The sequence below is a fragment of the Sceloporus occidentalis genome, unplaced genomic scaffold (assembly GCF_023333645.1).
Source record: "Sceloporus occidentalis isolate IW3139 unplaced genomic scaffold, rSceOcc1.0.p SCAF_69, whole genome shotgun sequence".
Classification (NCBI taxonomy): domain Eukaryota; kingdom Metazoa; phylum Chordata; class Lepidosauria; order Squamata; family Phrynosomatidae; genus Sceloporus; species Sceloporus occidentalis.
The window spans coordinates 1,521,509-1,547,890 of NW_028317049.1; the positions used below are offsets into that span (position 1 = coordinate 1,521,509).

General features: G+C 41.5%; 2 protein-coding genes across 2 annotated transcripts in view; one reads left to right on the plus strand and one right to left on the minus strand.

The window, feature by feature from the left end:
- LOC149286381 (uncharacterized) overlaps positions 1 to 26,382 on the plus strand; it is a 276,304-nt gene that overhangs the window by 63,153 nt on the left and 186,769 nt on the right. The gene's annotated exons all lie outside the window — the stretch shown is intronic.
- Positions 7,667 to 14,634, minus strand: LOC149286384 (uncharacterized). The gene is made up of 4 exons (XM_089494172.1): positions 14,604 to 14,634; positions 12,044 to 13,204; positions 11,465 to 11,791; positions 7,667 to 7,719 (listed from the first exon to the last, which is right to left on the minus strand). Exons 1-4 carry the CDS (start codon positions 14,632 to 14,634, stop codon positions 7,667 to 7,669), a joined length of 1,572 nt encoding a protein of 523 aa, XP_089350298.1.

Here is a 26,382-nt window from a genome sequence, read left to right on the forward strand (position 1 = left end):
TAGAGGGACAAATGTCTATATAAGCAACAATGTATGGCAATACTTTTTTATGGGTATTGAGGAGTATAGTAGTGTGGGTTTTGTGAGTAGTGAATTGTTTTGTGCATAGTGTATATATTAAAATAAAAGTACAGTGGTGCCTCGGGTTACGAAATTAATTCGTTCTGCTGTCAATTTCGTAACCCGAAAGGCTTTCGCAAGCCGAATCCCCATAGGCGCTAATGGGGAAAAGCCGCTTTTTGGTGCGAAATCGCGCCGAAAAGCACCAAAAGTTTTTTCGTAACCCGAAAAAACTTTCTTAACCCGAAACAGTTTTTTTAAATTAATTTTTTTCGTATCCTGAAAATTTCGTAACCTGGGTAATTCGTATCCCGAGGTACCACTGTAGATCTTTTTAGAAGACTACTGTGTTGACTGGTGTCTTGAGAGCTGAACAAGAACCAGCAGACTCCAGAGAAGATTGGAAGACATCTTCAGCCAATTCTCAGAGCTACTGGTCAAACTGGTTGTTCTTCCGCTGACCAGGGGGGTGAGAGTGAAAGCCAGGAGAAGAGCTGCAACTCCCATCATCCCTAACAAGGGTTATGGGCCCAGAGCCTGTTACTGGAACACCCAGCATCCACAGAAGCTGAACTTTCCTGGAAGAGAAAGAATGTTTTGTGGACGACCGAGCAGAGCAAGCTGTGTACGCTGCACTGGTAAGCTCGTGAGTGAAGTGTTTTGTGTTTTGGAAAAGCCCGAGACGAGGCAGCTGTGCAAACTCAGGAAGGACTTTGCCAAATTGAGTCACTGCACAAGATAAGATGGAAGTGTTGAAGTTTAGCAAGTTGAACTCCCACAATTACTCCACCTGGAAAGTTTATGCACAGTCACTACTGATTAAAGAAGGTTTATGGGCCACAGTCCAGACGGGGCTAACAGCCGATGCAAATACAGCCGCCAAAGAAAGAGATAGCAAGGCAAAAGCATGCTTGTATTTGATGCTCGAGGAGGACATGATAAACGATGTGAGAGATAAGGGCTCCGCAAAAGAAGTTTGGGAGACTCTTGAAAGGCTACATACTCCAACTACAGCTTTTGCCAAAATGCTTTGGTCTAAAAGAATCTATAGACAAAAGATGACTAAGGGACAGTGTGTAATTGAACATTTAAAGAAAATGCAAAACCTGTTTGTGGAGGCAGAATTAAGAGGTGTTCAAATAAGTAAAGAACAGCAATGTTACATCCTAATAGAGTCTTTAGACTCTTCATGGGACTCCATCACTAACAGTCTCCAGAATTTGCCTGAGACAGAACTGAGCAGAGACTTGATAGTAGCAAGAATTTTGGAAGAAAACCAGAGAAGAGTGTCTGAAAAAGAAGACTCACCGAAAGCAGCACCGAGACTGCACCAGGCTCCTGAGTTAAGAGAACACCAAGCAGCAGCTCCCGCGAGAGAAAAACGACGTTGTTACCACTGTGGAAAGGCGGGAGATTTGCAAAGAAACTGTCAACAATTGGCTGCTGACCAGTATAAACAGAGAGATAACAGACCGCAGACGTGGAACTTTCAGCAACAGAGACAGAACAAGCCGACGTTTTTCAGAGGCAGTTGCAACAAGAAGGAGCGTGCCACAATGATAAAAGAGAAACATAGAAAAGATTCTAAATGGTTAATAGATTCTGGTGCAACTAGTAATATGTGTAATGACATTGAGTTAATTGAAAATAAGAAATCTGCCAATGTTAATGCAGTAGTTCTAGCTAATGGCAATGAAGTAAGTTCAGTAAAAGAAATGGGATCTGTTTACATTCCGGGGTTAAAACAAGAGTTTAATAATGTGCTACATGTAAGAGAGTTGGAAAACAATTTATTATCAGTCAGTAGATTAACAGACCAGGACTACACTGTAATTTTCGAAAAGAATTTTTGCAAGATAAAGTTAAATGGTGAGCTGTGCGGAATAGGGCTAAAGAAAGATAAGCTTTATTTCCTAGAGGAAAATGTTGATCATTTCAAAGTAGAGAATGTAAACAATGTTGATAATGTTCCGTTACACAAGGATTGTATACATGAGTTACATAGAAAATTTGGTCATGCAAGCTTTAAATGCTTAAAGAACCTAATTAGTATGTGCCCTGATTTGAGAGTGGCAGACTGTAAAAATCATTTGGATTGTACCATTTGTAGTCAAGTGAAAATTAAGGCATATCCTGTAGCAAAAAGGACGCAAAGAATTGCACAAAGACCTTTTGAATATGTACATGCTGATGTTGCCCAAGAAAACTGTTTATCTATAGGAGGATGCAAGTATTATTTGGTAATTGTGGACAGATACACTAGATTTACATTTGTCAGAATACTGAAAAATAAGTCAGACGCTGGGCAAAGCTTAAAATCTTGGATAAGAATGGTTGAAAGAAAATTTGATTTCAGAGTAGACACGATTGTAACTGATAGAGGCGGGGAATTTTTATCTAATGAATTGTTTTATTGGTTTCAAAAGGTTGGCATAACACACCACACGACAAATCCTGCATGTCCTAGTGAGGATGGGCTTGCAGAGAGAAAGATTCAAGAAATCAAAAGATAACTGCTTGTATGATGGCTGACGCGGGTGTAAGTGATAATTTTTGGGGTGAAGCTGTTTTGACGGCAGTACACATTACCAATAGGCTCTATCATTCAGTAATAGATGACATTCCTTATAGAGTTCTATATGGTAGAATTCCTAACTTTAAATATCTAAGAATTTTTGGTCAATATGCATATGTGTACACACCTGCATGCTTTAGAAACAAAGGTGAACCCAAGAGTAGAAGAATGATGTTTTTGGGGTATTCAGGAAACAGTTACAAATTCTATTTGGTAGGAAAAGAAGTGAGACATTCAAGATCTGCCAACTTTGAAAGATATGCTGGTTGGGAAAAACTCCATGCAAATAAGGAAGTGTTTGTGAAGTTAGGCAACTCCAGTGAGGCAGAGACACAGACCCAAAGCCAAGCATCTCCAGGAAATGGAGGGGTTATAGTAAAACCAGAAGAACCATCCACAAGTAGCAGTGATAGCTCCTCAGATAGCGAAATGTCCAGACCAAAAACCACACGCATGACAGAGGACAAGAGATTCAGTAAGAAAGCCACAACTTCCAATGTAGACAGAGATGAGGAAGAAAGAGGCAGAACAACAGAGTTAGTACTTAGACGTAGTCAAAGAACTAGAAAATCTCCTGACAGATTTGTGGTGACCAAAGCCACAAAGTTTTGCTGAATTAGAAAATTTTCCTAGAGAGGAACAGGAGAAATGGTGTGAAGCAATGGAGTGTGAATTTGATTGCTTAGAAAAGAAAGATGTTTTTGAAATAGTGGAAAGGCCGAAGGATAGACAAGTCATTGGTTGCAAGTGGGTTTATAAAAGGAAAGACATGCCTGATGGAAGTGTGAAATATAAGGCAAGGTTGGTAGCAAAAGGCTTTTCGCAAGAACAGTTTGAAAGTTATGACAGAACTTTTTCTCCAACCTCAAAAGCAGAAAGTTTAAGAATGGTATTAGCAGTTGCAGGAAAGAGAGATCTGTTAGTAAAGCATTTTGATTTTGAAACGGCTTATCTAAATGCCAATCTAGAAGAAGAAATTTTCATGGAGCAACCTCAAGGTTTTGAAGTAAGTGGTAGTCAGAAAGTGTACAGGTTAAAGAAAGCATTATACGGTCTCAAGCAAAGTGAAAGAGCTTGGAATTTATGCATCAATGATGAATTGGAGAAGTTAGGTTACAAGAGAAGTGTTGCAGATGCTTGTGTATACACGAAAGGAGATGTAATTTTGTTGATCTATGTGGACGATTTGTGCGTTGCAGCCAAATCAAAGAAAGAAATTGAGTTAGTGAAAAAAGAATTGTCAGAGAAATTTGTGTTGAAAGATTTAGGCATGTTGAAGTCTTACTTAGGGATAAATGTAGAATGGACTGAAGAAGGGCATTGTTTGCTGAATCAAAGCAAGAAAATTGAAAGGTTAATTGAGAAATGTTGTTTACAGAGTGCAAAGGTTGTGAAAACTCCGATGACTACAAGTTTTGTGTCAGAGGAAGTTACAAGAGCTTTTGAGGATAAAAGATTGTTTAGAAGTGTTGTTGGATCTTTACAGTTTATTTCTAGCCATACCAGACCAGACATCTCATACGCGGTGCATGTTTTGGCAAGAAGGGTGAACGACCCGAGAATTGAGGATTGGACAGCAGTGAAACATTTGGTTAGGTATCTGAAAGGAACCATAGACAAGAGGTTGATAATTAGAAAAAGCAATGCTGATTTAGAATGTTATGTAGATAGTTCATTTGCTTCGGAATCAGGGGACAAAAAGTCAGTGACTGGAATGATTATAGATACAGCGAAAGTCCCATTGTGTGGAGAAGTAGAAAACAGACAAACGTAGCATTGAGCACTAGTGAGGCTGAGTTCGCAGCTTTGAATGAAGTCACAAATGAGATACAATGGATTGAACAATTATTGATTGATTTGAATGAAAGCTTTAAAATTCCTGTAGAAATTCATGAAGATTCACAGTCCTGTATAGCAATGGCAGAAACAGAAAGTCTGAAAAACAGAACCAAGTACGTAGGCGTAAGATATCAGAACATAAGAGAAATGGTCCAGAAGGGAAAAATAGAGTTAAAGTACATAGAGACACAACACAACATTGCATACATTTTTACAAAGGCTTTGACAGTTGAAAAACATGAGAGATTGTCTCAGTTGATTGGAATGACAATATAAATTCACATACAATATTCTATTTCGGAGGGGATTGTCAGGAAAAAGCAACATGGGATATATAGTCACAAGAAATATAATATGTATATGAATGTATTTGAAAGTATCATGACACAGCAAAAGCTATTGAAATGGCACATAGGTGTTGCATATAATGTAATTAGAAGGTCCTAAAAGCCAAGGACACATGTGGCAAGGACAAAGTGAAAAGGTGCAAATTGATATCACCTGAAAGTCATTGAGTGGACAGCAATGTATGATGCAATGTGAGGTAAAGATTGAGCCAAGTATGATATGTCAATCATATTGTATGTACACTCCCAGGAGGTGGCAACTGTATAATGAATGGAGAGACAAATGTCTATATAAGCAATAATGTATGGCAATATTTTTTGTGGGTATTGAGGAGTATAGTAGTGTGAGTTTTGTGAGTAGTGAATTGTTTTGTGCATAGTGTATATATTAGAATAAAAGTAGATCTTTTATAGAAGACTACTGTGTTGACTGGTGTCTTGAGAGCTGAACAAGAACCAGCAGACTCCAGAGAAGATTGGAAGACATCTTCAGCCAATTCTCAGAGCTACTGGTCAAACTGGTTGTTCTTCCGCTGACCAGGGGGGTGAGAGTGAAAGCCAAGAGAAGAGCTGCAACTCCCATCATCCCTAACATCCATATCCTGCTTCCTTGCCTCAAGAGCACGCACCAAGCAGGCACTGATCACGCACCTGTCATGCCAGTCAGATGACCTAGGAGCAAGGCTATCATCAATGATTGTAAGGAAGACAATGGACGGAAGTAAGCAAGATGACAATAAAAGGCCCAGCCAGAAGCCTGGCTGAGAGGCAAGCTTGTGAGGAGTCTTGTGCACCCCCATTCCTGTCTCTGCGTCTCCTCGCCGCGACAGCTGGTGACCCCGACGTGATCCAGAAAAGGCCCGACGTGATTCGGAGAAGGCGGCTACGACCCAGCTCACTCGACTGGAACAGTCTGCGCGCACATCCTCTACAGGATCCCGTGAGTATGGGAGGAACGTTGTCCACCAAACAAAGGTCTCACGCTAGGGAGCTATATGAGATAGTTAAGCGGCTGTCAGGGGATAGGCAAATCACCCAAAGAGACATAGAAAATCTGATAGCAGAGATTTCATGCCAGTGTCCCTGGTACCCAGAGAAGGGAAGACTCTCTGCAGAGGAATGGGAGAAGATAGGCAATCATTTAAAGGCTGAACCTCGTGCTGCGGCACCCCACCTGATTGCCTGGCAGGTAGTAAACACGGCCGTGAGACGGTTAAGCCAATCCAAGATCCCCAAATCCTGCCTTCAACCCTCCGCTCCTTTAGCCTCGTTAGTTCATCCTCCGGGAGATCCACCAGGTTATTCAATGCCAGTGATTACACCACCCTTGCCGCCTGTAAAGCCCCGGCTGGGAGCGGTAGAAGCAGGAATAGCTGAGGCAAAAGCAGTATTAGATACAGAACCCCCTTCCTCATATGTGGCTCCTGTAATTCATCCTCCCAAGGAGCTGGAGATAGATAAAGATCCCTCAGCTCCATTGCCTAACAACAACCTAGAAAGCCCTTCAGGGGCAGCTATGTCTCCATTTCAAAAAATGGTTCAGCAGTGTAGAAGCTCTGACCCAACTGATTTAGATGATCTAGAATTGTCGACTGCATATCCCATCTCTCAGACAAAAGATCACAACAGTGGAGCAGCTTATGAAAAGACTCCACTCCCATATGCAGTAACGAAAGAACTACAGCAAGCTATCAAGGATACAGGAGTAGAAAGTAATGATGTTAAGGGTATGTTAGAAGGTAACAATAGAGAAGGACAATACACTGCAGAACAACTGGCAGGAGTAAATAACTTTGACACAATTCAGCAACAGACAGTGCTACCTCGAGAGGTCCTAGCAATATCTTCTGATTGTGCATCCTTGGCCTTTCAGAAAATATCACCCTCTGGTCAGCCTAAAAAAGGTTTTGCTACCTTAAGACAAGGGCCTGTTGAACCGAACTGTGACTTTGTTAATCAGTTGCAAGCAGCCTTAGCACAGCAGGCTGATAATCCTGACATGGCCAAAGATTTGTTGATCAAGTTGGCAAAAGATAACAAAGATTGTCAGAAAGCTTTACAACCATTGATGGCATCTAGAAATCTTGCATTGGCAGATATGCTTAGAGTTTGCCAGGACATAGGCACTCAATCACATAAAATGAATCTCTCGGCAGCTGCCATGTCATTGGGTAATGAAAAGGAAGTGAAATGTTTTAATTCTGGACTAATAGGACTGGTTTCACCCAGATCATCTCTTTCAAAAGGAGGAATGTTTGTTATACCTAGTGCTATAGGTAGTGATTATGCAGGAACAACTCAAATGCAGGTTTGGGTTAATCTGCCACAATTTTTGTTCTTAGATATGCCAGCGGCACACTTAGTTTTGTTACCATCTGCAGCCCCAAACCCAGCAGATATGGAACCTGGTGGTGTCGATGTACAGTGGATAAAACAGCCAGTTGCTAATCAGCGGCTCAGCCGTACGCTTGTGATTGCAGGTTTAAGTTTCACAGGACTTTTACACACAGGAGTGGACGTGACTGTGATGCGAACACAGAAGTGGCCAATAAATTGGGAGGCTGACTCTGTGCCTCAAGTCTGTGCCATTGCTGGCCCACAAACATCTCAACAAAGCTGTAAGTGGCTCAAGCGGTACTAAGACCAGCAGTTTGTGACAAATAGATGTTACTCAATATCCTCCATTCCATCTATCTTCCTCTTTCCATATTTTGGGAATCTCTATGGATACACAGGTCTTGCAGACAAAGAGAACATAACATTTTGTAGAATAAAACAGTAGAGTGTGCTTGGAAAAACTAGACTTCCCAGTCAGCAAGAGTTCTATGTCTCATTCTTTTAGTGGTCAGTTCAGTCTGCCCTTTTTCTCCTTGATGTGTTTGATTTGCCCAGGCTCGGCTGGAGAATTGCAACAGATAAAGGCCAGCATGGTTGTTATAGATCCTATCAATTGTTGCTTGTATTTGTTAATTTCCTTGTTTGTTTGGCTGATTGTGAATTGCAAATCTAAAGACAGCTCCCTCCCTTTAGTCCAAAGGTCTTTGCTGCATTGGTTTTTCGATAGGGATTAATTCCTGTTCTCAAGTGTCTTTTTCCTTTCTGTTAAGCCTCACTTTGGTCAGCATAGTCTATCTGTAAAAACTGTCTTGGCTAAAGTAGGAAAAAGGTTTTGTCTAGGTTGCTTTGTGTTCTCATAGCTAAAGCACTGCATATCCCATCTACCTAAATTGTGGTACATGTTTAGAAACAGATTCTAGAAATTGTTCATTTGTCTGTCTGTTAATGTGTTTGGATTTGTGCTACACTTTTGCAACTCATAAGTCTGAATTTCTTGTACTCTTCCTCCATTTGTGTTGTTTTGCTTCCTTCTTTTATACATCGTTTCCTAGAGAGAGAACTTCTTTTACCAGCACAGTCTCTCTGTCTCTCTTGCTCTTCATCTGGGTTAGCTATAGTGGGATTACTGGGGGGGGGGGGGGGGAGAACCCCTCCTTCTCCTCTGCCTCGTCCTTTTTGTTTTTTAGTTTAATCCTGTACTCCATAGGTCTGCTTGCAGAAAAGGATTTGCTAAAATAGATTTCCTCATTTTTGCTAAAATTGGTATCCTACCTTCTTTACTAAAGTCTGCTATTGCCATTCTTCTATGCTCTTCCCTATGGACACCCCTCTCTGTTTAAAGTTCAAAAAGGGGGGAGAGATTCTTTTTCTCTCTCCTACCCACTATTTTCCTATGTTCCTAACAATTTTTCTTTGTTCTCTTCTGTGAGAAGGTAAGGCTATACAGCCTCACTATTGCCCTTTGTCTCGTCTAAGTGTTGCTTCCTCTGCTTCTGTCTTTTCATACTCTTCACATGCTCAGAGAACAATGCAAGTTCAGTTTTTTCGCAATGCCATCTGTCTTTTCTGAGCTCTCCAGTCCTCAAAGTAAAAGGCACATGCCTTACATTTTCCTTTCAATCTCAGAGGTGATACACCTTCTCAATTAAAATGGTGCAAATATCCCAAATTTCTTTCTTAAATTTTGCCTATGCCCAGAGGTTAAAGGGACATAAAATCCCCTCTTTCTCCTTTTTAATGACCCCAATAGCCTTCTTCTATAAAAACAAAAAAGGGGGAATGCACCTCTCACTCAACACAAAAAGGTTGTGAACCGGGCCATATCTGTTGTATTTGATTTGCCTGGAATAATTTAATTGCATTGTCTGATTATTTATTTCCAACACAGAAACGTTTTCCTTCATTTTACCTGCTGCTGTGGCCCTTGGTGTGATATTGACAGTTGCCAGAGACAGCGGAAAGGACCAGCAACCCCCGTCATTTGGGGAAGAGGTTGTGCAGCAGTGTCAACCCCAATAGGCACAGTATGGACATCACCCAAGTATCTTAAACCTACACACGGCATTGAGGCCTTCAGAACCTAATATTTCAATCCAATCAACAATTTCACATGATGCTAAACGATGAACAACATGAACTTAGCAATGCCACTCTGGACAATGGAGCAGCCATAGACTATTTACTTTTGCTATGTGAAGAAATCAAAAATATGTGCTGTATTAACCCATAATTCTATGTTAACTGTTGTACTTGGTTTATTATGTTTGACCAGTGGAGCCCCTTCAGACCAGTGGTATCAAATGGGAGATCAAAATGTTTGGGAAAAGAGATTTCATTTATATATATCCATGTTTTGTTGCCACCTGGGTAGTCTTTTAACTGTAACTGTCAAACCTATAATTCTATACCTGCCAATGTGTCTGATGGCACACAGTGCTGTCTGAGTAGACTTGTTCCTGTTCTCCAACACCCTTCTATCTTGGAGGTTTCCAGGGTTCAAAGAGCAGTAACACTCACCTCTGACTATGACACTACAATACACCTCTATAGCCCAACTGAATACTTTTGCTGTGTGAAGACGTCAAAATATGTGTTGCCTTAAATTGTCAGATAACTCTTGTTCCATTAATAATTTGATTGAAGAACTACATGATTTACCTGACTCAGGTCCACCAGAACATTGGATATTCTGGACTATGAAGCTGATTGATTTACTGTTTGCCAGACTTTCATTGGCCGAAACAACTTCTTGTATATGGCATTGTCACTTTTGTATTATGATCCTATTTTGCCATCTCATCCAATGTATCCCTGCCTTATGCGCTATGTTTTCGTAAAGGTAAAAGCAGAAAAGCAGCGGTTCGCAGGATATGTATACCAGCTCATAAAAAACAAAAAAGAGGGAGATGTGGCAACCCCATGGGTAAAACCGTGGGGTCGTGACCCTCTCTCAGGATAGCAATGCTCATCAAGATTGAGACGTGGCAGTTCTACTGGCAAACCATAGGACTTCGACCCTCTCTCAAGATGACAATGCTTTATCCATAATTAGATAGATAAGCCCATGTTGATTCGGCTGGCTTAGCTGGTCTCCATATCCTGCTTCCTTGCCTCAAGAGCACGCACCAAGCATGCACTGATCACGCACCTGTCATGCCAGTCAGATGACCTAGGAGCAAGGCTATCATCAATGATTGTAAGGAAGACAATGGACGGAAGTAAGCAAGATGACAATAAAAGGCCCAGCCAGAAGCCTGGCTGAGAGGCAAGCTTGTGAGGAGTCTTGTGCACCCCCATTCCTGTCTCTGCGTCTCCTTGCCGCGACAGGAAGGAGTGTACTGGGGTCCAGCAGCCTCCCCTCCCTCCCTCCCTCCCTCCCTTCGTTCCTTCCTTCCTTCTTTTGAGGAGATTTTGAAGAGGCTGCAATGGAGCCCAGGAAAGGCAGGAAAGAAAGGCTTTGCTTTGGAAATAGTCTCTCTGTGTATACTATAGATAGATAGATAGATAGATAGATAGATAGATAGATAGATAGATAGATGTGTGTTTCTCTCTGCTGTTCTTACAGCTGGGAATGGAGCTGAGGATTGAGGAGAGAAGAAAGTGTCAGTTTTGTGCATATTCACAAATTCTGTGCATCAAAGAATCCAGTGTGTTGAAACAGCAAAGACCTTTATTGAAAACACATATCAGAAATATGTTTAAGCCAGAACTGCCAGAATATATTGAAACCTCAAAACCTAAAACTCCACCTTCTACCAAACCTAGCCCCCACCTACAATTCCCATCATCTATCCCCCACTATGAACCAGCCCCACTTTGCCATCCTTCTCACACACACAATCTCTCCCTGCCCCAGACATTTGAAGAAACTAGCTCCCTTTCTGTTACTACCAGTCCCCAACTTTCTTTGGCTAAAATCCCACAAATTCCAAATGCTATCATTGCTATTCTAGATAGCTGCAACAAATCCCAGCCCCCCTCTAACTAACTTAAACCAGTACTAGTAGCAATTAAAACCTAAACTTAACAAACCATAACTTTAAAACTTTATTTGAAATTTTGTCAATCTTCTTGATTTCTGTACATTTTATTGTAAAATTTAATAAAGATTATTAAAAAACAAAAATAATGTTCCTTCACTGCTTGGATGTGTGTGGCTCCTCTCCTGTGTAGCCTCTCTGGTGATTGAATAGGCCTGACCTCCAAGAAAAACATTTCCCACAATGCTGGCATTTGTATGGCTTCTCTCCTGTGTGGATTCTCTGGTGTGTCACTAGGCTTGACTGCTGAGAAAAACCTTTCCCACAATGCTGGCATTTGTATGGCTTCTCTCCTGTGTGGATTCTCTGGTGTGTCACTAGGCTTGACTGCTGAGAAAAACCTTTCCCACAATGCTGGCATTTGTATGGCTTCTCTCCTGTGTGGATTCTCTGGTGTGTCATTAGGCTTAACTTCCAAGAAAAACATTTCTCACAATGCTGGCATTTGTATGGCTTCTCTCCTGTGTGGATTCTCTGGTGTGTCACTAGGCTTGACTGCTGAGAAAAACCTTTCCCACAATGCTGGCATTTGTATGGCTTCTCTCCTGTGTGGATTCTCTGGTGTGTCACTAGGCTTGACTGCTGAGAAAAACCTTTCCCACAATGCTGGCATTTGTATGGCTTCTCTCCTGTGTGGATTCTCTGGTGTGTCATTAGGCTTAACTTCCAAGAAAAAAATTTCCCACAATGCTGGCATTTGTATGGCTTCTCTCCTGTGTGGATTCTCTGATGTTTCAATAGGTCTGACTTCCAAGAAAAACCTTTCCCACAATGCTGGCATTTGTATGGCTTCTCTCCTGTGTGGATTCTCTGGTGTTTCAATAGGTCTGGCTTCTGAGAACAACATTTCCCACAATGCTGGCATTTGTATGGCTTCTCTCCTGTGTGGATTCTCTGGTGTGTCATTAGGCTTGACTGCCGAGAAAAACATTTCCCACAATGCTGGCATTTGTATGGCTTCTCTCCTGTGTGGATTCTCTGGTGTGTCATTAGGCTTGACTGCCGAGAAAAACATTTCCCACAATGCTGGCATTTGTATGGCTTCTCTCCTGTGTGGATTCTCTGGTGTGTCACTAGGCTTGGCTGCCGAGAAAAACATTTCCCACAGTGCTGGCATTTGTATGGCTTCTCTCCTGTGTGGACGCTCTGGTGTGTCACTAGGTTTGACTGCCGAGAAAAAAATTTCCCACAATGCTGGCATTTGTATGGCTTCTCTCCTGTGTGGATTCTCTGATGTTTCAATAGGTCTGACTTCCAAGAAAAACCTTTCCCACAATGCTGGCATTTGTATGGCTTCTCTCCTGTGTGGATTCTCTGGTGTTTCAATAGGTCTGGCTTCTGAGAACAACATTTCCCACAATGCTGGCATTTGTATGGCTTCTCTCCTGTGTGGATTCTCTGGTGTGTCATTAGGCTTGACTGCCGAGAAAAACATTTCCCACAATGCTGGCATTTGTATGGCTTCTCTCCTGTGTGGATTCTCTGGTGTGTCATTAGGCTTGACTGCCGAGAAAAACATTTCCCACAATGCTGGCATTTATATGGCTTCTCTCCTGTGTGGATTCTCTGGTGTGTCATTAGGCTTAACTTCCAAGAAAAACATTTCTGACAATGCTGGCATTTGTATGGCTTCTCTCCTGTGTGGATTCTCTGATGTTTCAATAGGTCTGACTTCCAAGAAAAACCTTTCCCACAATGCTGGCATTTGTATGGCTTCTCTCCTGTGTGGATTCTCTGATGTTTCAATAGGTCTGACTTCCAAGAAAAACCTTTCCCACAATGCTGGCATTTGTATGGCTTCTCTCCTGTGTGGATTCTCTGGTGTGTCATTAGGCTTGACTGCCGAGAAAAACATTTCCCACAATGCTGGCATTTGTATGGCTTCTCTCCTGTGTGGATTCTCTGATGTTTCAATAGGTCTGACTTCCAAGAAAAACCTTTCCCACAATGCTGGCATTTGTATGGCTTCTCTCCTGTATGGACTCTCTCATGACTGACAAGTTCTTCTGTAAAGAAGGATAATGACAGATAGTACTGAATATCAAAGAGAGAAAAGTGTTAGCCCAAGATTTAGCCCTATGTTTACTCCCCCCTATTTGATATTAAATTAAGTTGGAGTCAGATCCCAATAACTCATTGCCAAAGGCAGAATAATGGGGCTAGGACCTGGACTCCAATTTTGATGAGGGTCAAGTGCCAGGGAGCAACCTTAAAACATCTGTAAGACAGGCATGGAGTACTGATGGGGTTTGGAGGAGATCTCAGGGGCAACCCCCCATTGTATTGCCTGGAAGGGGGGGGGGGAGAAATGAAATAATATTTTGCCCCCAACATCCAACAGCATCCCTTTGGGGAAGTGGAGGCCATTTTGCCACTGTTGGGCCCTCTCTGTGCCATTGCAGGGCCAAGGGAGGTCTTTCCCCCTTAAAAGGATTGAAGAGGGGCCAAAAAAGGTAGGAAACCTGCTCAGGAATGTGCTGAGTACCATTTGGGTGTGAAATGCATTAATCTCCATGGCTACTTCCCATAAAATTCTAGAATTGGCAGTTTAAGATGGGGTATTTAGAATCCTTAGAAACTGGAGAGCAATAGTGCTTCACTGAACTACAGATTCAAATATTCTACAGAATGTTGCTATCACAATTAAACTAGGCTTGAAAGGGATCTAGGACTCCTAGTAGACTGCAAGTTGAACATGGGCCAACAGTGTGATGCGGCAGCTACAAAGGCCCATGTGATTCTAGGCTGCATCTATGCAAGAATAGTTTCTAGATCAAGGGAAGTAATAGTGCCACTCTATTCTGCTTTGGTCAGGCCTCACTTGGAATAATCCTGGGTCCAGTTCTGGGCCCCACAATTCAAAAAGGATGTTGACAAATTGGAGCATGTCCAAAGGAGGGCAACCAAAGTGGTAAAGGGTATGGAAACCATCAAGCTCTATGAGGAGCAGTTTAGAGAGGTGGTTATGTTTAGCCTGGAGAAAAGAAGATAAAGAGTGGATATGATATCCATGTTTAAATATTTGAAAGGTTGTCATGTTGTACAAGGAGCAGCCTTGCTTTTTGCTGCTACAGAGAAAAGGAGACACTACAATGGATGCAAGCCACAGGGAGAGAGGTTCCACCTAAACATTAGGAGGAACTTCATGACAGTGAGAGCTCTTTGACAGTGGAATATACTCCCTTAGAGTTTGGTGGAAGGCTTTAAAGAGAGGCTGGGTGGCCATCTCTTGTGGGTGATTTGAATGTGTATTCCTGCATGGCAGTAGGGGTTGAATTAGATGGCCCTTGTGGTCTATTCCAACTCTATGATTCTATAATTCTAGTGGAACCATAGTGACATGATAATATAGTATGAAAGGGACCTCAGTCTTTGTAGAAAGAGCAATGGATTCAGGTTCCTTACCTACAGAAGCCACATTCTCATAATTGTCCATCATTACATAATTGTACAAATGTTTCTGTTTCTTCGTCAACAGATTCCATTCATCCTCTGAGAAATATACTGCCACATCTGCAAAGGTCACCTGAAATAGAAAATAGTCCTCATCCAGAGAGTGACTAAACGAAAGGGGAGGAAAGCACATGATGTATCCCAAATATTATTTCATCACTTCAGAATTCATTCCAGGAAATACACTTTAAATTCTGTTAGCAAACAAAAAGCTACTGCCTTTGAGATCAGATTGTCTTCAATACTTTCAATATAATATACAATATAATAAAAAATATAATTTAGGCCATGGCTGGGATACACTTCTGGGGGAGCACTCTGGACTTGAGGGACACTGGGCCCACCCCCAATTTAGATCCAGAGGTGGTCTCCCATATCCTCTACATTTCACAGATGGAAAAGCAAGGCACATGTGGACAAGCAACACCAGAAGGTGGTGAATATGGCCAAGGTTGTTTAGGAGGAAGATCACACTAGCTAGGAAGGGCACAGCAGTTTGGTTTTGCCTCAGCCTCCTGGCAAGGGAAGACCCTGGCAACTTCTCTCCTCTCCCCCTTTTTGAGTTGATGGGGTGCAAACCCCTTGGAAGTCACTTTGCAGCAACCCAAAAGAGATGAGGAGAAGGGGGAAAGTGGGAGGAGGAGAGAGAAACCGGGACATTTTTGAAAGCCACTGAAAAAGTGGGGTGACAGAGGATTAACCAGGACTTTCTCTGCCAAAGTGGGACAAGATGTTCTCCACTTGCTTTCATGAGCTGCCCCAGCAATGACACAAATGAAACTAATAGTCAGGATGGTGACTCACCAAAGAGTTGTACTTCGACAGCCTCTTTCTCTTGGAACCCAACTTTCTCCGCTTGGCCTCTGTGTTGGCCATTAGGTGGAAAGGGGTCCTGGTGGTCTTGCACTTGGGTCACTTCCAGCAAAATATGGCCCAAAACTGTGTACAAAGAGGCCAAGATGAAGTTCCTGAGAAAAGAGACTAGGGTTAGGCTTGATTTGTCAAGAAATCCTGCATCACTCATAGACACAGAGAACAGCATGGTGCTAGTGAGATACACAGGTGACATATGCCTCCTTTGGGCCAGTGCAGAGGTGTGCATCTCTTTCCTCCCTCTTTGTTTGTTTGCACCAAACAAAGCCCCATGGAGCTAGCATAGATTCACTGCAACTCCCTTACACAACAGATACTCCATGTTAAAATGCTTTTGATGTTGCTATATTGAGCAGCACGTGAGGCAACACGTTAACGTATGGCATCAGATTCTCCACCTTGACTGTAGTCAGTAGATTGTGAGCTGAAGAAACACCTGTCGCTTTCCCAATGAGCAAAGAGACACTGTAATCTTCTCTCAGATGAGGCTTGTATTCCTATAAGAAGTTCCACTGTGTACAACACTATATACATCGACACCCTCCACCATCCACACCAGTAACAACCCACTCTGAGGCACACACTGTCTGACTCTTCCTCAGTGACAGTTGAGAATGACAGTTGACAGTTGCATCAACATTCCAATGGCGCACTGTTCAAATGCTGACACATCTAACTGCCACTAGAGCTGTCAATGACTTCCACAACAGCTCCATCTAGTGGCCACATGCATGTCATTTCCTGAGACCTGTTCACCATGGTCCTGACACTCCATGCCTTGTGAGAGTGGAGGGGGGTCAGGGGATGGGGACTTGGAGAGGACCCTGGCTATGTCCCTGTAGCTAGATGTGAAATGAGCGCATCATCTGCTGAAACCTCCTGACCTCCCCAGTGGCCCTCAGAGGAGAATGCCTTCCTTTGGCTTCTGGCTAGAGAAACACAGCTGGATGCTTCTCCAATGCCTCGCACCCAAGACTCTCATCAGGCATGGAATGAACATGGAGCATGGCTTCCACAATTCCCATATTTCATTTTGTATTCCTTCTAATTTCACATCTATTTTAAACCTCTCCCTCATTTGATGATAAAGATACCAGTGACAATCTAGGCCAGATTCTTTAGGTTCTTCTTGTGTTTTGATCTCTAGTTTTCCTTGCGATTCTTTCAGGACATCCTTGTATCTTAACCATTTAATTTTCTGGATACTTTTCCTCCCAAAAAGAGCCTCATGCAGCAAACACCATAGAGGTATTATTTTTGGACATATTCTACACTTGTTTTCCCCCAGATCTTCAATAGAGCTTTTCTTACTAAATGATTTGTGCTTTCTTTATGAACTTTCTCTTTACCGTAAATTAGGTATCCATGCCACCCAAATCTTAAATGTTCACCCTCCAGACATAACAACTGTTCATTCTCTAACAAAACCCATTCTCTAATCCAAACTAAACAACAAGCAGCATAATAAAGTTTTCAGTTTGGTAAACCCAGCCCTCCTCTACTTTTGTCATCACAAAGTATTTGCGTCTTTATCCTGGCTCTTTTTTTTTATTCCAAATACATTTTGAGATTTCCTTTTGCCATAGATTCAAGGGTTTTTCATTCTGGATGATGGGTATCGCTTGGAACAGAAACAGTATCTCAGGAAGTAAACTCATTTGGATCAGTGATATTGTTCCTAATAGCGATAAGTGTAATTTCCCTCATTTTTCTAGGTCTTTTCTGATTTCCTTCCATTTGTCTCATAGTTATTGTGAAATAGATCTGAGTTTTTATGTGTTAAATTTATTCCTATTTAACTTTCTTTCCAACTTTAAATCCCACTAATTTCTTCCTGCATTTATTCTTCCTTTTCCCCATATTTTTTGTTATTAATATTGCTTTGTCTCTCTTTACTTTTAGTCCTGAATCATATTCCAATTCCACTATTACATCCATCAATTGTCTTGTGCTCTTTTCTGGGTTCTCCAGGGAATACAAATGTCGTCTGAGAAGACTCTCATTTTAAACTCAGTTGTTTTTAATTTTTATCTCATTGATCTTATTGTCTAATCCTATCCTATTATTCAGTGCTTCAAGGATCAGAATGAAGAAAAAGGGTGATAGTGGGAAAGCTTGCCATTTACCTTTAGAAATCTTAAACTCTTCTGGTTTTTATAGTTAACAATTAGTCTTTGATCTTTATAAATTGCCTTTATCCATCTATAATAAGAAGCTCCTATTTCCATTTTTCAAGTGTCGCAAATAACATATCCCATCCTATGTTATTGAAGGCCTTTTCTAAAAAGATAAGTGTTTTTTTCGTTGTGCCTTTGAAAATATTCAATTATATTTCAGATGCTTTGTATGTTATCACTGACTTGTCCTTATGAATCCAGTCTTTAAGACCTTTTTTGAGTCTATGGGCCAAAATCATAGAAAATAGTTTATAATCCATATTTAATAAGGAAATTAGTCTATAGCTCTTTACCTCAGTTGCATCTCTATCTTCTTTTAACAGCAAAGTTAAATTAACTTGTTTCCATGTTTCAGGATAATGGTTTTCTTTGATGGCATTTTCTTTGATGGCATTTACAGGAAGAAATACCTTTAAACCCTTTGATCTTTTTCCTTAATATGACATGTAAACTGGAGAAGGAAGTAGCTAAAAGATTTTCCAGACTAATTTTGTAGATGGTCACTCACAGTATTGGAAAAGCATCCAAATTCCTAAAATAGAGGAGTGGATAATTAAACTAAGAGAAGCAAAGGGATTGGACATTTTAACCGCAATCATGAGGGATTAATCAGTTGAGAAAACTAAAGAGGACTGGTCATGCTTTGATTTATTTTGTAATACTAATTATTAATTTACAATCCCAGATATCATATGGAAAGTCTACTTGAACATTAGAGGTTTAACACATATCGATACCTTGTAGGAATTTAAGTAAATTAAATAAAAGGGTCATCTTAGCTTATCTTGGAAGTAACTTAATAGTACATTTCTGACAGTTTTGTATATCAGGATGTTATTTATTGCATGTTGTATGTCTATGTTATAGGTATTTCTACTTTTTTGTTGTTGTAGCTGTATTTGTTATGCAAATGTATTGGTATGTTTTTTTTTTCATTTTTGTTTGTAAAGGATTGTTTATAAATAAATTACAAAAGAAAAGAAAAGCAGTTTCGAACCAGATTATTTCTGTAGTTCAGATACAGCCTCAGTCGGTTATAAAGGATATAAGCACCCAATTCGTACTTTTATCCTGTTAAATATGGTTTTGCTTTTTTTCAATATAAGCAGTTTGTTTTTCTGTCTAATCCTTATTTTTCTTGTTCTTGTTTGCTTCTATGTTTGTTTGTTTCATTCTTGGTAATATGAGTTATTCTGGTCTGTCTCCTTCCTTCTTGCCTGAAAATCTATTAATAAGGAAACTTGGGAGGCTTTTAAAACCTCCCAAAGGAGCCACTTTTGGCCTTTTTTGGGGGACTAGCCTCCTCTTAGAAGCCAAAGCCCAATGTTTGTGAAGAAGAAGAATAAGGCTTGTATTAAAACTATCCTCCCCATTTCCGATCCCTTTAAAACCCATGTTCCCCAGAAGGAGCAGAGCTTTGTAATAAGAAAACCCTCTCAGAAAAGAGACACAAAAGACACACTTTCTTCCTTTTGGCCCAAGGAGCCTGGCCTCCTTCTCTCTCTGGAGCCTCAGGAGAGAAAGAGAGGCCTCTGTTCAACTGAGAGTCAGAGAAGCTTCTGGAACAATATTCCCCACAGTCACAAGCAGCACAAAATGGCCAGGGATGGTGGGAGGGACTGTGATTCCAGCCAATCAGGGCAAGGGATGATGAGAGGGACAGGGATTCCAGCCAATCAGGGCCAGGGATGGTGGGAGGGACAGGGATTCCAGCCAATCAGGGCCAGGGATGGTGGGAGGGACAGGGATTCCAGCCAATCAGGGCCAGGGATGGTGGGAGGGACTGGGATTCCAGCCAATCAGGGCCAGGGATGGTGGGAGGGACTGGGATTCCAGCCAATCAGGGCCAGGGATGGTGGGATGGAGGGGATTCCAGCCAATCAGGGCCAGGGATGGAGGGAGGGAGGGGATTCCAGCCAATCAGGGCCAGGGATGGAGGGAGGGACTGGGATTCCAGCCAATCAGGGCAAGGGATGATGAGAGGGACAGGGATTCCAACCAATCAGGGCCAGGGATGGTGGGAGGGACTGGGATTCCAGCCAATCAGGGCCAGGGATGGTGGGAGGGAGGGGATTCCAGCCAATCAGGGCCAGGGATGGAGGGAGGGACTGGGATTCCAGCCAATCAGGGCCAGGGATGGTGGGAGGGAGGGGATTCCAGCCAATCAGGGCCAGGGATGGTGGGAGGGAGGGGATTCCAGCCAATCAGGGCCAGGGATGGAGGGAGGGACTGGGATTCCAGCCAATCAGGGCCAGGGATGGTGGGAGGGAGGGGATTCCAGCCATTGGCAGCCCTCAGAGTGTCCTCAGGAGTCAGTCATGTGTAAAATACATATCATAAAACATCACAAAGTATAAACATTCCAATTACAGTAATTGCAGGGCAGTTATGCTGTTACAACCGGAAGTAAACGTATACACAGTTATGATTATATATACATGCTGATATTGACCAGAACGTGGGGGGTGTATACATGTACATGTTTCTCCATGCATTTGATTATGTTTAAATTGTACACAAGTAGAAGAGTATATATATATGTGTGTTTTATATATATATATGATATGTGTACATGTGTTTTCATCTCTGTCTCTGTCTCTCTCTCTCTCTGTGTATATATATATATATTTAAATACGTGTACACGTTCAGACAGATATCTATGGGTATGTATAGATGTATCTATGGGTGTTGTATGCGAGATCTATAGTCTTGAAACATTGTGTGTGTGTGTGTGTCACCTCTTATCACCTCTTTTGTTTAGCGTTGCCTTCAAGTTTTGTTAAACAACATTAGAAGCAATGTGGACATTAAAGGAGTGAAGATTAAGAATTATGTTTATAAAGCCAGAGCATTTGTCGACGATCTCATTTGCTTCTTAGATGACCCTCTTAATAGCATTTCAGCTCTCAGTTATACTCTGGAGGCATTTGCTGAAATATCGGGGTTAACGGTGAATCAAAACAAAACTGTGTTTATTACGAAGAATTTAAACCAAGGAGAACAACTGGAGTTAAGTAATGTATCGGGGTACAGAGTCGTTGATGAAGCTAAATATCTGGGAATATACTTAACGACCAAGAACATTGACTTGTTCCACAACAACTATGGAAGACTATGGAATGAAGTAACAAAGGATATGTCTGCATGGTCCAAATTGCATCTCTCATTCTATGGGAGAATAGCAACGTTAGAAATGAATATCCTTCCCCGTTTTCTGTACTTATTTCAGAACATACCAATTATAGCCGAAGATGAACACTTTGCAATTTGGCAAAAAGAGTTCTCTGGATTTCTTTGGGAAGGTAATGAGCCAAATTTAGATTGTAAGCCTGAGGGCAGGGAACCGTCTATTATCCCCTCTGTTGTAAACCGCTCGGATTCCCAGTGATTGGGCGGCATATAAATAAATCCTATTATTATTATTATTATTATTATTATTAGGGTGAGATGGAAAATTTTGACAGACGAATATGACAGAGGGGTTGTGCTTTACCAAACTTTAAGCTATATTAATATGCATCTTGTCTGTGTTGGCTAGAGAACTGGATTAATCTAAGCAATGATAGACTGTTATCTTTAGGATGCTGTGACTTGAGGTTTGGGATTCATGCCTATTTGTGGTATGAAAAGGTCAAAGAACATAAAGACTTTAAACATCGTTTTCTTAGAAATGCTCTACTTTATGTCTGGAAGAAGGTTAAAGACCTTTTCTATAGTAATCTTCCACAATGGGTATCACCCCAAGAAGCCTTTTATAAAAGACTTCAAGAATAGATGGATAATATATAAACATTTGATTCAGTGGAAACCCAATAATATTGTGTCATTGAAATCGAGAGAAATACTTGTTTCTGAAGGTAAGGATATTGATTGGTATTTGTATTTTCAGCTAGCTGAAAGGTTTAGGTCTGACCAAAAATTGATGGGTATTTCTTACGAAGAGAACAGCTTGCAGAAAATTTTTGTGGATAAAGAGAGTAAACATCTTTCAAAATATTATAAGATCTTGAAAGAGAGAGATTTGGAGGATGAAACTGTTAAACTTTCCATGGTAAAATGGTCACAGGATTTGCAGAAAGCCATCGACAAGATCCCTGGGAAACACCTTGGAAAGAGACAAGGAAATTTACCTTGTGTCAAAATTACAAGGAGAACTATGCCAAAATGTTACATAGATGGTCTATGACCCCTCTCAAAATTAACAAAATGTATAATACTGCTAACATTAAATGTTGGAAATGTGGGAAACAGGATGGCACTTTCTTCTGCCTTTGTGGAAATGTGACAAAGCCAAGGGATTTTGGAGTAACATTCATAATTTACTGACAAATATACTCCAGGCAGATATTCCTTTAGATCCTCGTATTTTTCTGTTAAACATGACATGTATATTGGAGGATGTCTAGGCTAAGAAACTGTCACCTCTAATTCTCTAGATGGAAACGCTGGCTAGGATTCTCTATGCTCAATACTGGAAAAGCAGTGTGGTACCAACTGAAGAGGAATGGTTTATTAAGTTGTGGGAAGCTAAGAGATTGGATATTTTGACAGAAAGCCTGAGGAATAAAGACATAAATGTTGTAATTAAGGATTGGAAATACTTAGATAGATACTGTGGACTTAAGGTATTATAGCCTCTGCTGCTTAACTTTGTCTAATTTGCCTAACTCTCCTTGTTTTAACTTTTTTGCATAACATAAATATATTTGTGATATTCATATATTTTCATAGAAGCTGATGATTTAATACCAATTTGGAGGAATATAAATGGTGTTATAAAAGCGGGGTACCATGTGTTATGTTGGAAGTGTATCAAACTAATGTGGAATATCATATAATCATTTATGTATTGTGTTTTGTTGTTGTTGTTTTGTCTTGTATGTTTTGTATTATGTCTTCCTTATATGTTTTCTTAATAAAATAAATTTTAAAAAAACCGGGACAGAGTGGGAGAGACATGTAATTTATATGACATGTAATTTAAAAACAAACATGCAAATCTCTCCCCATCTCCTTCCTGAGATCCCAAAATGAGATTTTTAATAGGTTTACTATCCAGACTAGTTTAGAACACTTCAGTCAAGTCTAAAGATGGAGAAGTTGATGATGGCCCAAAGATCCCTGGTCCAAAGCTTTTCTCCATCACTTGTTTTTAGCCAAAGGAAATGGTGACCAGCGGACATGACTTTGGGGCAGATTTTGTATAGTTAGTTCATAGCTGCCCTTCCAGTTCCTAGGAGTTTATCACACGAGAGGGAACCGGCCAAATCCTGTGCAGAAATGGGATTTAAAACCACAAAAGCGGGATCGTTTTCAGACACGTTGAGCATTAATCTAAAATCAACATACACAAAAAGTGGACAAACCCTGCAATTGCATGCAGCTGAGTATGTTGTGTGTGTGTGTGTGAGTGAGTGTGTGCCAAAAAAGCAACTAAACCTAGGATAATTGATCTTGTTTTTCCCCTTGAGTTTTCCTAAAAGATTTGCTTTCTGGGAATACTTAGACCTGGGATAAACCATGAATGAAACTACGTGTGAAAGGGATCTAGGAGTCCAAGTAGACAACAAGTTGAACAAGAGTCGACAGTGTGATGCAGCAGCTACAAAGGCCAATGCAATGTTAGGCTGCATCAATAGTAGTATAGTATATAGATCAAAGGAAGTAATAGTGCCACTCTATTCTGCTCTGGTCAGGCCTTACCTGGAATATTGTGTCCAGTTCTGGGCACCACAATTAAAAAAGGACGTTGAGAAACTGGAGTGTGTCCAAAGGAGGACAACTAAAATGGTGAAGGATCTGGAAACCATGTCCTATTAGGAATGACTTAGGGAGCTGGGGATGTTTAGCCTGGAGAAGAAAAGGTTAAGGGGTGATATGATAGCCCTGTTTAAATATTTGAAGGGATGTCATACTGAGAAGGCAGCTAGCTTTTCTGATGCTCCAGAGAACAGGACTCGGAGCAATGGATGCAAGCTCCAGGAAAAGAGATTCCAGCTCAACATTAGGAGGAACTTCCTGACAAAAAGGGCTGTTTGACAGTGGAACGCACTCCCTCAATGGAGAATGATGGAGTCTCCTTGTTTGGAGGCCTTTAAACAGAGTCTGGATGGTCATCTGTCAGGTATGCTTTGATTGAGAGTTCCTGCATGGCAGAAGGGGGTTGGACTGGATGGCTTTGAGATCACAATGTGACAATCTCAGTGCTTCAGGTAAGGATCACAGTGGACCAGTCTCAATCCTTCAGGCAAGAAGCATCAGTCTGAACTCATAATAGTCCCGTCACAATCTTTCAGGAAAGGCGCCTCAGGCTGAGATCACAATGAGACAGTCTCAATGCTTCAGGTAAGGAACATCTGCCTTGAGGGAGACTCAATCCTTCAGGCAAGGATCATAACCTTGAGGTCACTATGGGCCAGGCTCAATCCTTCAGGTAAGGAACACCTGTCTGAAGTCAATAAGCCCATCTTAATCCTTCAGGGAAGGAACATCAGCCCGAAGTCACAATGGGTTAGTCTCTATCCTTCGGATAAGGAGCATCAGTCTGAGATCACAATGGGCCAGTCTCATTCATTCAGGTAAGGAGGACCAGTCTTAAGTCACAATGGGCCCATCTCAATCTCTCAGGCAACAAGAATCAGCCTGAGGTCACAATGAGCCATTCCCAATCTTTCAGGAAAAAGCATCAGCCTGAAGTCACAGTGGGCCAGTCTCAATCCTTCAGGTAAAGAGCATGAGCCTGAAGTCATAAAAGTGCCATCTCAGTCTTTCAGGCAAAGAACCTCAGGGTGAGATCACAATAGTCCAGTCTCAATCCTTCAGGTAAGGAGCAGCAGACTGAGGTCACAATGGGACAGTCTCAGGTAAGGGGCATCAGCCTGAAGTTGCAATGTGAGATCTAGAGTCAGTCCTGTGCTCAACAAATCAAACTCATTTGAAACAAAAGAAGCTTTATTGATGAATCCAGGCAGAAACATCCATTAACACCTTTTTGCAAAGTCTGAAGTCCAAAGGAACTAGCTCAACCCCTCCCTAAGCCAGCCCCCAATTCCCAAGCTAAAGCAACACAAGCGGAGGTTGCATAGATACCAAGGTTGTGTATACTTCCCTTCCCTTCTCCCAGACAGCCTCACCCTGAAGAGCGGTCTTCCCAAGCCAGCTTCACTCCTCCTTGATAACCAGTCTCCAGCTGCAACCCCATCCGTCTTTCCAAACGCCCTCCTTAATCATCTGTCGTTCTAACATTTCCCACTACATGCTTTCTATAACCCATCACTCTACACTACCTACTATGAACTACAACTATAACTCTAATAACCAAACAATAATATTTTTACTCTTTATGACAGAACCCTTATACACTGTTTCTGACACGCAATGGGCCAGTCCCATCCTTCAGGTATACAGCACCTGTCTGAAGTGACAATTCTCCCGTCTCAATCTTTGAGGCAAGGAGCATCAGCCTGAGGTTGCAATGGGCCAGTCTCAATCCTTCAGGTAAAGAGCACTACCCCGAAGTCACAATAGTACCGTCTCAATCCTTCATCCAAGGAGCATCAGACTGAGGTCGCAATATGTCATGAATCCCTTTATTCATGCATTTATTTATTTGAAATGAAATACCATTACAATTATGCAACCTGTCTGTCTCTGACTGATTCAGTGACTAAGGATGGTGTCTCTCCTCTGAATGCCTGTCTTAATGCAGTAATGGAATGGATGAGGGAAAACAAACCCAAATTGAATCCAGGCAAAACGGAGGAACTTGTAATGGGGACCCCAAATTCCGGAATGGAGTTATGTCAGCCAGTTCTGGATGGGTTCACACTTCCCCTGAAAGACTCTGTCCGCAGTTTAGGAGTGCTCCTGGATTCATCACTTCATCTGACGGCTCAGGTGGATGCAAAAGTCAGGAGCACTTGTTGTCAGCTTCGGCTGATACGCCAACTGCGCGGCTCCCTTGAGCAACAAGACCTTGAAACAGTAGTACATGCCCTGGTCACCTCTCGGCTTGATTTCTGTAACACTCTACATTGTTTAGCTTGTAACCTGGCTACTCATTATATAAAAGATCTGTACCCTTGCCTGTTTTGTGCATGTAGTGGAGTCTGTAGCTGGCATTAAATAAACTTGGCATTAAGCTGGTCACCTCTTGGCTCGAGTTCTGTAACACGCTTTACATGGGGCTCCCCTTCTGCCACGTTCAGAGACTTCATTTGGTACAGAATATGACAGCCAGGTTGGTTACGGGCACTTCTTAGAACTGCCCACATTCCACCAGTTCTTAAATCCCTCCACTGGCTGCCCATTAATTTCTGGGCAAGATACAAGGTGCTGATTCGATCTGGACTGACCTGCCAGATGAGATCCATCCTATTAACACCTTGGAAGCCTTTAAGAAGGCTATTAAGATGGATCTCTTTCCAGACTAGATGAGATCTATTGACTTGCTTACCCTTGCCATCAGTGTAATGGAAATTGTTATTGATGTATCGTTCCTGCCCTCCCCTCACCTTCAGAAAACCACCCATTTCTTGCCCCCAAAAACCTTTTTACTGTATTGAGTTTGGAATGTTTTAAAATGTCTTGCTGTTTAATAGCTTTTTAAGGGTTGATTTTTTTTTTATAATTGGGAGAAGGGTTGTTCTTTTATTGCTGTAATCTGCTTTGATTTCTTTGA

Excerpts from the sequence above, each read along its gene's own strand:
- LOC149286384 (XM_089494172.1), bottom strand. The coding sequence starts at position 14,634 with ATGGACAATTATGAGAATGTGGCTTCTGTAG. Across the intron at positions 13,205-14,603 it reads TGAGAATGTGGCTTCTGTAG|AAGAACTTGTCAGTCATGAG; the intron begins GTAAGGAACCTG and ends CCTTCTTTACAG. Across the intron at positions 7,720-11,464 it reads GCCATACAAATGCCAGCATT|CCGAGCCTGGGCAAATCAAA; the intron begins GTGGGAAAGGTT and ends GCAATTCTCCAG.